Below are 15015 nucleotides of genomic sequence, written 5' to 3'. Positions count from 1 at the left end.
AGGTTCAAAATCACTTCCTTGCTTTTGTACTCTATTTGTAAAACCCAAGATCTCTTTTACATTTATCACTTTCTCAACTTTCTGGTCCTGCTCCCTCTTTAAAATTGCCCTCTTTATTTTGCGTTGTCTTCTTTGTTCTGTTTACTAAAATCTATCAATTTTTATTTCTATATTAAATTGTATCTGCTGTGCCTATATCCTCCAAGTCTTTCACCATATTCCTCCCTGTTTACCACACCACCAAATTTTGTGTCATCTGCAAATTTTGAAATGGTGCCCTGTACATTCAAACTCAAATTGTGAGTAAATGTTTAGAACAGGAGATGCTACTAATGACCCCTAGGGAACACTAGTGCGTACTTTCCACCAGTTCAAACTACAACAGGTGCCATGAGTCTGTTTCCTGTCCTTAAAACAAGTTCATATCCATATTGTTGTTGGCCCTTTTATTCCAATGTCTTTAATTGTATTAGTCGTAGAGGGACACAGCACAGATACAGGCCTTTTGGCTAACATGTCCATGCTAACCATCAACCACCTATTCTACCCACTAATACTACAATTATCCCACTTTTTATTCTCCCCAAATCATCAACCCAGATTCTACCAGTCACCTACACACTAGGGGCAATTTACAGCAGCCAATTAACCTACCAACCTGCAAGTCTTTAGAACGTAGGGAAAACCAGAACAACTGGAAGAAACCCACATGATCCCAGGAAGAACGTACGAACTCCACACAGACAGCAACCAAGGTCAGGATTGAACTTGGGTCTCTGGCCGTGTGAGGCAGCGGCTCGACTAGATGTGCCACTTTGCTGCCCTATTAATAAACTTATTATGTGGCACTTCCTTCAAAAGCTTTTCGAAAAGTTACTTTTTTAATAAATAAAATTGATGTTTTTCAGATGCATACTGATAATGAATTCACAGCAACCTCTGAGGCAGATAACAGTGCTGTGGTTGACCTAGACAGAGAGCAGAGTTGTGTAGATAAGCAAGGATCTCACCTGGCTATGTGGGAAGATGAAATCCAAAATATAGAGTTAGAGAAAGGAAGTTCTGGGCTTGGCTTCAGCATTCTGGATTATCAGGTGGGTAATTCTAATCTTCCCTTCACTGTTGTATGACAGAACCTTCCAGGTATTAAGTTGTTTGTTGTAACTGTATTGCTTTTTCAAAAGAAATGTAAATTATATAGACATTTACTTGAATGCAGGTACTATTTGTACATTTCAGGTTAAGATTTAAAATAAAAGGAGTCTTTTTAGCTTCGATGTTAACGTTTTTACATCTGAAATCACAGGATCCAGTTGACCCTCTTCGGACAGTCATTGTGATTCGGTCATTGGTACCGAGTGGTGTGGCTGAACAAGATGGTAGACTTCTTCCAGGAGACCGACTCATGTTTGTCAACAGCATTAATCTGGAGAATGCTACTCTTGAGGAAGCCGTTCAGGCGCTGAAAGGTGCATCAGGAGGCAAAGTTAGAATTGGTGTAGCCAAGCCTTTGCCGGTAAGTTTGTATTTGAAGGGTTTTGATATGGAAGTTACTGCAACGTACATCGTGGTGTTCTCCCAGTGCACAGAGAATAAACTCTAGTTACACAGTGGGATCTAATCTGATATTTTGCATTTGATGTGGACCACATATCCAGAACTAATTGGATTCATTGGGAAAGAAATTTTCAGATGTTTTGCTTATTTATTGGATGTAATCTTGATGCAATGAACCATAGAACTATAGAACACTACAGCACAGAAAACAAGCCATTCGACCCTTCTAATCTGTTCCGAAACGTTATTCCGCTAGTCCCACTTACCTGCACTGAGTCCATAACCCTCCAGACCTCTCCTGTCCATGTATCTATCCAATTTATTCTTAAAACTTAAGAGTGAGTCCGCATTTACTACATCAGGTGGCAGCCCGTTCCACACTCCCACCACTCTGAGTGAAGATGTTTCCCCTAAACCTTTCCCCTTTCACCCTAAAGCCATGTCCTCTCATACTTATCTCTCCTAATCTTGGTGGAAAGAGCCTACTCGCGTTAACTCTGTCTATGCCCCTCATAATTTTGTAAACCTCTATCAAATCTCCCCTCATTCTTCTGTGCTCCAAGGAATAAAGTCCTAACCTGTTCAATCTTTCCCTGTAACTCAATTCCTGAAGACCCGGCAACATTCTAGTAAATCTCCTCTGCACTCTTTCAATCTTACTGATATCCTTCCTATAGTTAGGTGACCAGAACTGCACACAATACTCCAAATTTGGCCTCACCAATGATTTATACAACCTCACCATAATATCCCAACTTCTATACTCAATACTTTGATTTATGAATGCCAGGATGCCAAAAGCCTTTTTTACAACCCTGTCTACCTGTGATGCCACTTTCAGGGAATTATGTATCTGAACTCCCAGATCCCTTTGTTCCTCTGCACTCCTCAGTGCCCTACCATTTACTGTGTATGTCCTACTTTGATTTGTCCTTCCAAAATGCAACACCTCACACTTGTCTGCATTAAATTCCATCTGCCATTTTCTGGCCCATTTTTCCAGTTGGTTCAGATCCCTCTGCAAGCTTTGAAAGCCTTCCTCGCTGTCCACTACACCTCCAATCTTAGTGTCATCAGCAAACTTGCTGATCCAATTTACCATATTATCATCTAGATCATTGATATAGACAACAAACAACAAAGGCCCCTGCACAGATCCCTGAGGCACACCACTAGTCACAGGCCTCTAGTCTGAGAAACAATCATCCACTACCACTCTCTGTCTTCTCCCACACAGCCAATTTCGAATCCAGTTTACAACCTTTCCATGGATACCTAGTGACCGAACCTTCTGAACTAATCTCCCATGTGGGACCTTGTCAAAGGCCTTACTAAGGTCCACATAGACAACATCCACAGCCTTTCCTTCATCTACTTTCTTGGTAATCTCCTCAAAAAACTCTACAAGATTCGTTAAACACGATCTACCATGCGCAAAGCCATGCTGACTATCCGTAATCAGCCCTTGGCTGTCCAAATACTTGTATATCCGATCTCTCAGAACACCTTCCAATAATTTACCTACTACTGATGTCAGGCTCACTGGCCTATAATTACCTGGTTTACTTTTAGAGCCTTTTTTAAACAACGAAACAACATGAGCTACCCTCCAATCCTCTGGCACCGCACCTGTGGCTAAAGACATTTTAAATATATCTGCCAGGGCCCCTGCAATTTCTACACTTGTCTCTCTCAAGGTCCGAGGAAGTGTCAGGCCCAGGGGATTTATCTACCTTTATTCGCTGTAAAGCAGCAAGCACCTCCTCCTCTTTAATCTCTATATGTTCCATGACCCTACTGCTTGTTTCCCTTCCTTCCATAATCTTCTATGCCTGTTTCCTAAGTAAATACTGATGCAAAAAAACTGTTTATGATCTCCCCCATCTCCTGAGGCTCCACATATAGACGACCACTCTGATCTTCTAGGGGACCAATTTTGTCCCTTACTATCCTTTTACTCTTCATATACTTGTAGAAACCTTATGAGTTTACCTTCACACTATCTGCCAGAGCAACCTCATGTCGTCTTTTTGCCTTTCTGATATCCTTTTTTAGTATTATCTTACATTTTCTATACTCTTCAAGTACCTCATTTGTTCCTAGTCACCTATACCTGCTATACACCTCTCTTTTTCTTAACCAGAGCAGCAATATCCCTTGAAAACCTAGGTTCCATATGCTTGTTAACTTTGCCTTTAATCCTGGTAGGAACGTGCAACTCATGCAACTCTGCACTCTCAAAATTTCGCCTTTGAAGGCCTTCCACTTACTGAACACATCCTTGCCAGAAAACAACTAATCCCAGTCCACTTTTCCTAGATCCTTTCTCATTTCCACAAAATTGGCCTTTCTCCAATTTAGAACCTCAACTCGAGGACTAGACCTATCCTTATCCATAATTAACTTGAAAATAATGACATTATGGTCACTGGACCCAAAATGCTCACCTACGCATACTTCTGTCACCTGACCTGTCTGGTTCCCTAATAGGAGATCAAGTATTGCATTCTCTCTCGTTGGTACCTCTATATATTGATTTAGAAAACTTTCCTGAACATATTTGACAAATTCTAAGCCATCCAGCCTTTTCACAGTGTGGGAGTCCCAGTCAATATGTGGAAAGTTAAAATCCCCTACTCTGACTACTTTCTGTTTCTTACATCGGTCTGCTATCTCACTACAGATTTGTTCCTCCAATTCTCTCTGACTATTGGGCGGTCTATAATACAACCCTATTAGTGTGGCCACACCTTTCCTGTTCCTCAGCTCCACCCATATGGCCTCTGTAGACGAGTCCTCCGGGCTGTCCTGTCTCCGCACAGCTGTGATATTTTCCCTGACTAGTAATGCCACTCCTCCCCCTTTCATCCCTTCCCCTCTATCACATCTGAAACAACGGAACCCCGGAACATTAAGCTGCCAGTCCTGCCCCTCCTGCAACCGGGTCTCAGTAATAGCAATAATGTCGTAATCCTACGTGCCAATCCACACCCTAAGCTCATCTGCCTTATCTACAATACTCCTTGCATTGAAATAGATGCACCTGAGAACATTTCTATCACGTACAAACCTTTGATTTCAGTCTATACCTGCAGTCATCACACGACCATTTTCCTCCTCCACCTCACTATCTGCTTTAATACTCTGGTTCCCCTCCCCCTGCAAATCTAGTTTAAACCCCCCCTGGAGCAGCACTAGCAAACCTACCCGCAAGTATGTTAGTCCCCCTCCAGTTCAGGTGCAAACCGTCCTGTCGGAACAGGCCCCACCTTCCCTGGAACAAAGCCCAATTGTCTAGGAGCATGAAGCCCTCCCTCCTGCATCATCTCCTTAGCCACGTGTTTAGCTGCATGATCCTCCTATTTCTAGCCTCACTAGCACGTGGCATGGGTAGCAATCCTGAGATTGCAACCTTGGAGGTCCTGTCCTTCAACTTTGCACCTTGTTCTTCAAACTCTCTTTGCAGGACTGCCTTCTCCTTCCTATCCATGTCATTGGTCCCTACATGGACCACGACATCTGGCTGCTCACCCTCCTACCTAAGAATATCAAGAACTCGATCCGAGATATCGCGGACCCTGGCACCAGGGAGGCAACAGACCATTCGGGATTCTCGATCTCTCCCACAGAACCTCCTATCTGTCCCCCTAACTATCGAATCCCCTATCACTACTGCTCTCCTCTTTTCCCTCCTTCCTTTCTGAGCTGAGGGTACCACCTCGGTGCCAGAGATGTGACCACTACAACTTGTCCCTGGTAGGTCGTCCCCACCAGCAGTATCCAAAACGGTATACTTATTGTTGATGGGAATGGCCACAGGGGTGCTCTGCTCTTTCTGTCTGTACCCCTTCCCTTTCCTAACAGTCACCCAGCTATCTGCCTCCTGACCTTTAGGGGTGACTATCTCCCTGAAACTCCTCTCTATGTCTGCCTCTGCATCACGAATGATCCAAAGTTCATCCAGCTCCAGTTCCCTAACTCGGTTTGTCAGGAGCTGTAGCTGGATGTACCTTTTACAGGTGTGGTCATCAGGGACAAGTGTGCTGTCCCTGACTTCCCACATACTGCATGCAGAGAACACGACTGCCCTAACTGCTGCTATCACCACCTACTTCTAAGTTATTTAAAATAAAGGAACCTACCCGGCGTTACCTCTCTGGGTGCAAGCTCTTCCTCAGCCTCTGCTCGCCGAAGCCTCTCGAGCCGAAGCCTCTCGAGCCAAAGCCTCAAGCTCCACTCCTACCCTGAGCCACTGGCTGCTCCTCACTGACCGCTCCTCTTCAGTTACCCCTCCTTATATTTGTCCCTGTCGTTTATCCCAAGTACTCACTCCCTCTAATTAACCAACCAACACTCTGTTTTAAATAATCAGCCCCTACCTGCTAGAGACCCGCTGCTCCAAGAAAGAAAGAATCTTTCTGGGCATGAGACTTTGAACCTCAACTTTCGGTCTTTATTTCTGTGCATATAGATCTGTTGCCTGAAATTTGAAATATACTAAAGAGCTCTTCACTTTCTTCGGGGCTCTTGCTTGAAAAGTAAGTTGATAATAAGTTCTGACTAATTTTTCCAGTTCTACAGCAGGCCTGAAAGGAACTGTTGATAGTCATTGAAGAAAGTTTGTTATTACTCTCTCTGCTGTGGTGAATAATGTAGAAGGATTGCTGTGGGCCACTGTTGTACCTCTTTCCATCTCACTTCTGGTAGATATAGCATCAGGGCAGGCAACTGTGGACAGTGTTAACTCTCAGTCTCTGTACTCTCTTTCCTCATTTTCCACAGGTGGAAACAATCTTGGACAATTTACTTACAGGTTTCGTTCGCCCCTTTATTGACCATTCTGCTCTCAGCACAAAACTCACTTTTCACATTGCTGCTTTCAGGTCTGTGAGATTTGCTGGGTCTCATGTTCAATTCATTCCAATTTCCTCCCTTCTAATTCCCCTCCCCACCTAGCAACCAATTTACTCATTTATTTCTTTTGTTTCCCTCTCCCTCTTCTCTCTCGCTCCTCTGTTCTCCACTCTCCTGACTGCTTCCCAGTGTTGTGAATGGAGAGATGGGGTTGTTGTGGTTAAAAATTAGTACATACACTTCTGTTGGGCTATTGGAAGCAGTCTTAAGATATTCCTGCTCAATCCTATAGATTGTCAGGTCCAGCTGAAAAATTTCCACGAGCCATATATTTAGCATCTATTAATGCAAGCTCATTTTTTTTAAATGCTGTTTGGAAAAAAATAACTATCTTTTAGTGTTCAATTTTATTTAGTCTTTTGTTCAAGTGTTCTTGCATTGATTCTCACAAGATGGATTGGCGTTTAAATTGAGTACTTGGGTCTAATGGAGTACTTCAGAAAATAAGACTTCAGTAATTCTAGATTAGACACTAATCCTCCCTTTAAATCCCATCCAACCAAACTGAACATTTCAATGAAGTTTAAAATGCACGTCAATCAAGTGCAAATCTAGTTCAAGGTGACATTTCATACTGTTTAGAACTCTGATATTGCACCATTTAGTATGAGGCTGCTCTGGTCACTGAAGCTGCCTTAAATAATCATTAGGAAGGTGTTGCTGGTATCTATATTACAGTACTCTGAAGAATTGATTCTAGATAGTTATAATTTCAAAAAAATGGCTATTGCAGCTCCACTTTGATTTAGTGGTTATTTTACTCCAAAAGACTTGCCTTGCAAAAAATTCACATCTAGGCAAATTACTATAAGGTTTTGTATTGTGATTTCTTGCAATATTTAAATGAAGCATTCTACAATAACTTATAAAGCAGCAGAAGAAAAGCTTAATACAGCTGACAGTTATTGGAGTACTGGCTTATGATTGTTAAATTTTAGTTAAGTAGTCAATATAATTGGGCTGAAGGACGATCAAGTATTTTGTTGTGCTGTGTTGTATCTGTATATTATGTCTGAGCAAACACTGAAAATAGTTGTCTTCTTTACATTTTAATCAGTGACTGGTTAGAAAATTTTAAATGTGGACTCGTTTTTTATTTGTCTCTAGATGAGAGACTGATTTTCAAATAACCAGCTTGTATTTTACCTCAAGTTTATTTAAAATGTATGTATCAGATTTTTAGATATATCACCTGTTTTTTTTATTACCTAGTGCAGCTTTTTTAAACAATAAAACAGTGAGAAGCAACCGAATTCCATGTCTTGTAGGGACTGCAGATGCTGGAATCTGAAGCAAAAAAGTTGTGCTTGAAGTTTATAAGTTTTACTTGCTTTGGGTACTATGTATCAATAATTTTAAACATATAATTTTAATTGATTATATTTTCTTCCACAAGGGATGCAGCCCTTTTATTCTCAATAACCTTTGAAGACCAAGTAATTGCAAATTGTGTTGAAAACTTGGATATCCTCATTAAAATATTTTCTCTTTCAAATTAACATGGTCTTCCAAGTAACCATGGTGTTTTTATTTATCTGTTCTGCATGTCCACTGCATGTGGTATACTCAAACTTCACTCTTTCAGCAGTTTTCTCCAGAGGAGGGGGATGTGCCTACTAATGAAGAATCCATGCTCTCCTTTTATCAGCCTTGTGACGGTGATGAGGAGGAGGCTGTCGATGCTGCTGTTTTTCATGCAGAGTTAGCAATGGTTAGTTGACTTTTTCTGAGGTGTTCATAAGCACATCTCCTTAATTGTATCTTTCTGCCTACTAACTGGCATCATAGATCTGCTGGCATCATAAGTAATAGTAATATCGTATGCTTGGTCTGGACTGGAGGTACAAGTTAGACTTGAATTGGCTTGAAACTGGAGATCAAGGGGTAAAAGATCAACAGGACAGAGATTAACCCACAGCTCTACATAATCCTTAATAGACAGCACCTGGTGTAATAAGAGCAATTCTGGCCAGCATCTTTTTAGTGCCGAGTATATGGCCTTGAGAGAGTTGCAGCATAAGTTTAATAGATTGATGCCTGGATTTCAAAGATTAAATGATGTGAGATTACAGAAACATGGGAATTCAAATGATATGTTGTGAAAGTTGAATGAAATTTTCAATCTGTTCTCTGGGTTAGAGGGGATCTTGGGAGTGTGAATGGGAGTTTCCTGTTGTCACAGTCTACATAAGAGCTAAGGAAAAGGTTCAGCTAAATGGCTAAGATTTGTGAGGGTCCAAATTAAAAAGCAGAACCATGATGAAGGTAATCTCTAACCTGAGGCACATGAAGATTGGCACGGGGTCTAAGAGATCAGGGAGTTGCATGTGTAGTTTAAAGACTGTTGGAGGAGGAAAGAGTTTCAGTTCATGGGACACTGGCATTGGTACTAGGAAAGGAAGGAGCTGTTCCAATGGGACAGACATCACTTCCCTTCTGCTGGGAAATTTGATAACTAGGTCAGCAGATAAGTCTTTAAGTGAAATTAAAAGGAAATAAGTTAAGGGGAAAGTTATAATGTTAAAGAGGAAGGAAAGCTAGTTCTGGAGTATAGCAATATGATGATTGAAAAGCAGAGTATAACAGGAAGGGGCAGAACTTTTAATGATGGTTGGAGCAGCAAAAAAAGTCAGTATAAGGAAAAATGATTAGAAAGTCAAAATTCAAGATTACATGAATACACTAAGCATTCAAAACAAGATGGGTGAATTGATGGCCAAGTAGAGTTAAATGGTATGAAGTAATACGCATTACAGATATGGTTATGGGATGAGCAAGGCGGAGAGCTAAATATTCCAGTATACTTGACATTTCATGAGTAAAATGAAAGAGGAGCAGGTTGGCTCTAATCCTAAAGGTTGAGATCAGGAAAATAGTGGAAATTATTTTGGCTTAGAAAATCAGGTAGTAGAATCAATGTAGGAGAAGATAAGGAATTGTGAAGGAAAGGAATTATTGATGATGTAATCTATGCCTTTGGCGAGGTATATTAATCAAGAAATGAAGGGAACTTGTAGCAAGGGTTATGCAATATCACGCACAACTCTAATTTTTCACATAGATTGGTCAAGTCAGTTTGGTTATCTTAGTATTGAATGATTTAGTATTACAGGGGAGAAAATTCTACATGTTCATTATCTTCTGTGTGGAAACACCTGAAAAGTCAAGCCCTGGTTTTACAACTGGACCCTCTTTGTTTTGATTCCTCCATCAGAGATATAAAATCTCTTGACTAGAAATAATGTTTTATTTGAGATTTAAGGTCTTGCACCAGATGGTTGATGCCTGTCAAATACCCATAGCTGGAAATGGCTAAGAAGAGAAGAGTTGCAGAAAGTGGAGTGCACAATTGAACATGAGAAATAGGTCATTTGGCCCTTTTGAGCCTGTTCCACCCTTCATCAAAATCATGACTGACCTTCTACCTCAGTTTTATTTTTCACAACTATCACTATATTCCTTGATTGCCTTAATCCTAATTGTCTGCTGTACCTGCATGTTGGCTGACAGTGACTGGTATACAAGCAAATATCTACTGGCCATCGTTCTGTACATCTTCCTAATTAATCTTGAGAAAGTGATAGTGGCTGCCACTTTCAACAGCTGCAGTCCTTCTGATGAAGTAATCCCATGCTACTATTATGTGAGAGATTTAGATTTAGATCCAAGAATGGTGAAAGAATGACAATATATTTCCAAGTCAGATGTATGATTTCGCAGAAAATCTGCTGATAATGGTGTTCCTATGTGTCTGATATATTGTCAATTTCTTCATAAGTTAATTTAATCAAGGTTCACCTATTTAACGTTATAGCAATAAAATCAAGGTTTGTGTATCTTGACCTGATCTTGCATACCTTGGTGTTCTGATGAATCATGTACCTTTTCCAAAGCCACTTTTGCCAAGATCAGGTCCCATGTCAGGAGGTTCTTTTACACATGCAGCCTGGATTAGCTATGAAATATTCTATAAAAAGGCTTTGGCCATAATGCAAAACTAGAACCCACCTAAATATACATATTTTAAACCCAAATCAGTATATATTGCTTGTGTTGTTTGTCATCTGACTTTTCAAATCATGTAAATGAAAATGCAAATATTGAACATACATATGAGAAGGTTGGGAATTTGGCATTTAACAATTTTCCTCCACCTTGCATGTAGAAGAAGATAATACCAAACTGGAGTACATATAAAATAGTTACCTGCTTACCCATTCTTGTTCGATGTGTCTGTGAGGAAAAACATTAGTCTCTGAGTTGAATCACGGTAGATACCAGTATCAGGTCTCCTTACCATCATCTGTGCTTGATAGACTGCTTTGTTTCCCTGTAGTTTCTGACTGATTATGGGAACCTTGCTGAGGTTTGACAGTTTATTATGACAATAAATAACCCGTAATTTTTTTTTCCTGTGCACATGCAAAGGGTAACTAAACTCTGTAAACTACGTTTCTAGGTAGAAGCAACCGAAACTGACCTTGCTGATGAAAAGACATTTGAGGGAGAGGACCTCCATCAGGCCTCCACTGTGGCCATGCATGGCAGTGCATGTAGTGAAGACCTCTCAGTTCCATCATTGTTTTACAAGGTACTGAAACTGCTTTGCTCTCACTGAAAGTGCCAATATAAAAATACACATTTTTAATTCGTATAATGCTCTAACAGAAAGTACTGCCTTTTTAAAAGGATTGTATAAAACTTATAACATCAAGGTGGGTACAGAAAGAATAGTTTAGGAAGGGAATCCCAAAGAGGAGGATCAAACCAGCTTGATGTCTCTGCCATTCATAATGAAAAGAAGAAGGGTGCACATAAAGGAACAGTTTGGGATAAAATGAAATTATATGAAGAGGTGCAAAGGTGGAGTGAGGTGAAACTGCTCTATATCCTCCTCCATACTCACAATCCTACCTAATTTAGTTTCATCAGCAAACTTGGAAATAAGACATTTGGTCCCCTCATCCAAAATCATTGGTATAAATTGTGAATAACTGGTTTGCTGGTTTGACGCAGTAACACACGTGGGGACCATCCTTTGTAACACGAGGTTGAAGGGAATATTCCTTTTCCTTTCAGCTACACATCTTTTTGCTGAGTAACAGGATGTAGTGCTGTGCAAGTTCAGTAGGAACATGGGGCATTTATGAAAAGAAAGCAGGTACTACAGTACATAAAACAGCCAAATTTATATACCGTTCTGCCTTTTGTATTTAAAGTTTTAGGAACTGTGAGCAAGTGTAGATCAACAGCATAGCACAAAGTAGGATGTATTTGTCCCTTTGTGCATTTTCAATCCATGCAGGCCCTTGCATTGTTGGTATTATTTTTTGCTAATAAATCTATTATATTGTCCTGTACCTAGCGCATTGTAAAAGCACATACATGCAGTGCTAGAGAAAGGGTTAATGCACCTTGGAGGATGTTATGTGGAAATGAAGAACCAAAGCCATGAATGCATTGTCAGAAAATGTTTCCCAACTTTATGCAGGTGTCCACGGACATTGAAGATAACATCTTCCTTCTCTCATCAAATGTATCACAAACCTTTCTCATTGTTCCATGAAATATTTCTCTAACAAAAATGTTCATTGATTAAGACTCTTAACATTCTTCTGCCCTGCCATACCTTCACATGTTTAACAAAACTTCAGCTGTCACTCCAGTGTCCCACAGTTTTCACTTGTGGCCTGCTATTCAGTAAGATATTGACAAACACACTTCCATTACTTTCAGAACAAGGTGGCCACAATTGATGCAAGAAGCAACAAACTTCCAGGAGGCAATCCCATATTAAATTAATGGCTCAGTAGTCTGGAAGAGAAAGTGCTAAGCATCATCTTGGCAGCTGCTGCAGGGTCTAGAACCGCTTGTAGCTCTGGATCATAAAGGCTGATTGCTTATATCTAATGCACCTTACTACATTCCGCTTCCTCCTCATTCCACAATGTCTTCTGATACACAAGCTGACGTTAATGTAACCAGCATCTCCAACTTGCCGCCTTCCCTCATGCAGACCCAACACTTTTGGCTTTTCTCTTTCAGATTTTGCTTCCCTGCCCAATACAGTTAATAGGCTTTCCTTTAGACCTGACCTTGTACTCAATCGCCAACAAACTTGAAAGTCATCTGAGATCCCTTTAAGTATCACCAGAGGAATGTATTGTTCCTACTGTTAAACAACGGGCTCCTCTTTATGATCTTGTGCCTTAACTAGATTGTTGTGGCTCAGACTAGGAGGCTGGCATCAACTCAGCATTGCAGGAAGACTGATAACTTAGTCAACATACTTCTGGCATGCATGATGTATGCAATTGCATTACTACTGGCAGCCTTAACACATGTTAAATACATATGGAAGGAAAAGCTAAAATCAGGCAATGATGACAATGAAAACTACCAAATTCTTCTAAAAGGGAGATCACCATATATGGCAAGTGCAAATTAGTAAGATATCATGAGTAGAATAATTTGATTACAATTGGGATTGAGAATGGATATGAGATCAGAGAAGTGTAGTTGAGGCACAGGTCACATAGTTCCCAGGTTAAAAGAGAGATAAAAGGATATTTGAGAAGGAAGCTTAGGAGTGATAGAGGGTTGGACCTGGTAGTTTGGAGAATGGTGAGCGCAGGTAGTTCACAACTGCCAAGAAATTCTGGGCTATTAACTTTTATTTCTCATTCCATTTGTGCCTGTATTTATATGAAAATAATATGTTACTTTACATAGTTTGTTGAGCTGAAGCTTTCTCGACGCTTTTCTTTTCCTGCCTAAGACACTCAAGGTTCAAGCAGAGGAACTTGGGTATTTTCACACAGAATAAAGCAAGAAGTGGAAGAATACAAAACTTGTAGCAGATAACTTTACTGGAACTACAAAAAAAAGAGAGATTGTCCTGACGTTTCCTTGTCAGCATGCTATTTTAAAGCTTTTGTTTGAAAGGGCACACCTCAGAGTTTTAATTTTTTTTTACTTTTTTTTGTTAAGGATGTACATGAAAGTTCATTGGCTGATTGCAGTGTATCCTCCACTGAAGAGAATGAAGAGAAGCAGATGTCCTTAGCCAGGAGATTTGTGAAAACCATTACCATTGCAAAAGGCAATGCTAGTCTTGGTATGTGCTCAGTATAAATTCCTCAAACCTGCTGCTATAGATATGTTTTGCAGTAATTTATTAAACTTTTATGTTTATTATGGAACAGTATTTTTCTACTAGCATGCATTTTATACTTGAGATTTTCAAGACTGATCATGGCAAACTCTTGGGGTAGCAAATATTACAGCAATCCTGTTACAGAATACAGAGTGAAGGTGTGGGTTACTTTACATAGGAAGTATAAGTGTCATTTCAGGACCTGTTGTTTACAGCTCTTGTTTCTACTGGTGAATGGTTTTCATTTGGTCTTCAGCTAGTAGAATCACAAGACTAAAGATTGACTATAATGATATTGCAGACCCAAATTACTTTACCTTCTAAAAGATGTTAACAGCTATGTGTTTTTTTTCCCCCAAACAAAATCCTTTGTGGGGCTTCTTCAATAGCTTCATGAATATGGAAAAGATAAGCTATACCCACAAACCAGTAGGATTCTAGGTTTGAAATGTTGTCTGTTTTACTTGATGTTAGCCTGAGTACCAGAACTGGCCTCATTTTAAAAAGAGGATATTTACAATAAAACTGATAATCTAGCATGCCTCGGGACTTTGATGTTGCTGGTTTGGCAGATTTTATCGGCTGTTGGCTGTTATTTTTATTAATACCACAACACACTTCTAATTCATTTTATTTAGTCGTTATACTGTATTATAATTTTCCAGTGAACTGGGTAAATTTAAAGGGAGTGCAGGAAATGGTGCCCCAGTGAGTGCAAAGGGAGTGGGGTAAACGTCATCTAGTGAGCCATATGATGAATCATCGGGATTTACGAATGGTCAGTTATCAGATTATCAGAGTTTGAGGGTTCCAACATCCCGAACTATTCATTGATCACTTCCAGAACTGGAGATGTTGCACTGCTCAAAGTCTAAGTAAAATGACTTTGTTTTCCTTGTCACTGCTGCTACCCATGAAATGTGCTGTGTTGGTACTTGATGTTGAGGCTGCAACATAGTGAGATAACAGAAGGAAATTTGGAATGAAAAATTAGGATCATCAATGATGACCACGAAACTCCCAGCATGTGCTAAAAGGAACACCAGAGATGGTATGTTAGTAGAATGATTTGATTAAAAATTACTTTGAGAAAGGACAGCACATCAGTGAAGTCAAAAGAAAGAAGATCAGTGTAGCAGAGATGTAGGTCAGGTGGTGCAAAGGTTAAACGAGTGAGGATTTTTCGGAAGAAGTTGAAGTGGGATTTGACTGTGCCACAGGATTAGGTCAAGTGTTTTAGCAGGACAGGTAAAATAAGAATAAAGTGTGGAAAGCACTAAAACCAGGGGAGAAAAATAAAAGAATACAATTTGTGAATGTAGACTTGTGTGGTTGTGTGTGGCACAATTAAACATTCTTTATGTAGACTGAACATGAGCAAATCGAAC

The 15015-nt window shown here is 40.1% G+C and overlaps 1 protein-coding gene across 10 annotated transcripts in view; it reads left to right on the top strand.

The window, feature by feature from the left end:
• LOC127572484 (multiple PDZ domain protein) overlaps positions 1–15015 on the top strand; it is a 295812-nt gene that overhangs the window by 193668 nt on the left and 87129 nt on the right. For 7 of the 10 annotated variants that reach the window (XM_052019821.1, XM_052019820.1, XM_052019823.1 and 4 more), the window contains 5 exons: positions 909–1094; positions 1307–1516; positions 8057–8182; positions 10931–11062; positions 13462–13588. In XM_052019821.1, coding sequence (XP_051875781.1) covers positions 909–1094; positions 1307–1516; positions 8057–8182; positions 10931–11062; positions 13462–13588 — 781 coding nt within the window. The remainder of the gene's footprint in view (positions 1–908; positions 1095–1306; positions 1517–8056; positions 8183–10930; positions 11063–13461; positions 13589–15015) is intronic. The other 3 variants (XM_052019828.1, XM_052019822.1, XM_052019825.1) reach the window with 2 other exon arrangements.

The sequence above is a fragment of the Pristis pectinata genome, chromosome 7 (assembly GCF_009764475.1).
Source record: "Pristis pectinata isolate sPriPec2 chromosome 7, sPriPec2.1.pri, whole genome shotgun sequence".
NCBI lineage: Eukaryota > Metazoa > Chordata > Chondrichthyes > Rhinopristiformes > Pristidae > Pristis > Pristis pectinata.
The sequence above is the reverse complement of the archived record's forward strand: the minus strand, read 5'-3'. Positions and strand labels throughout refer to the sequence as shown.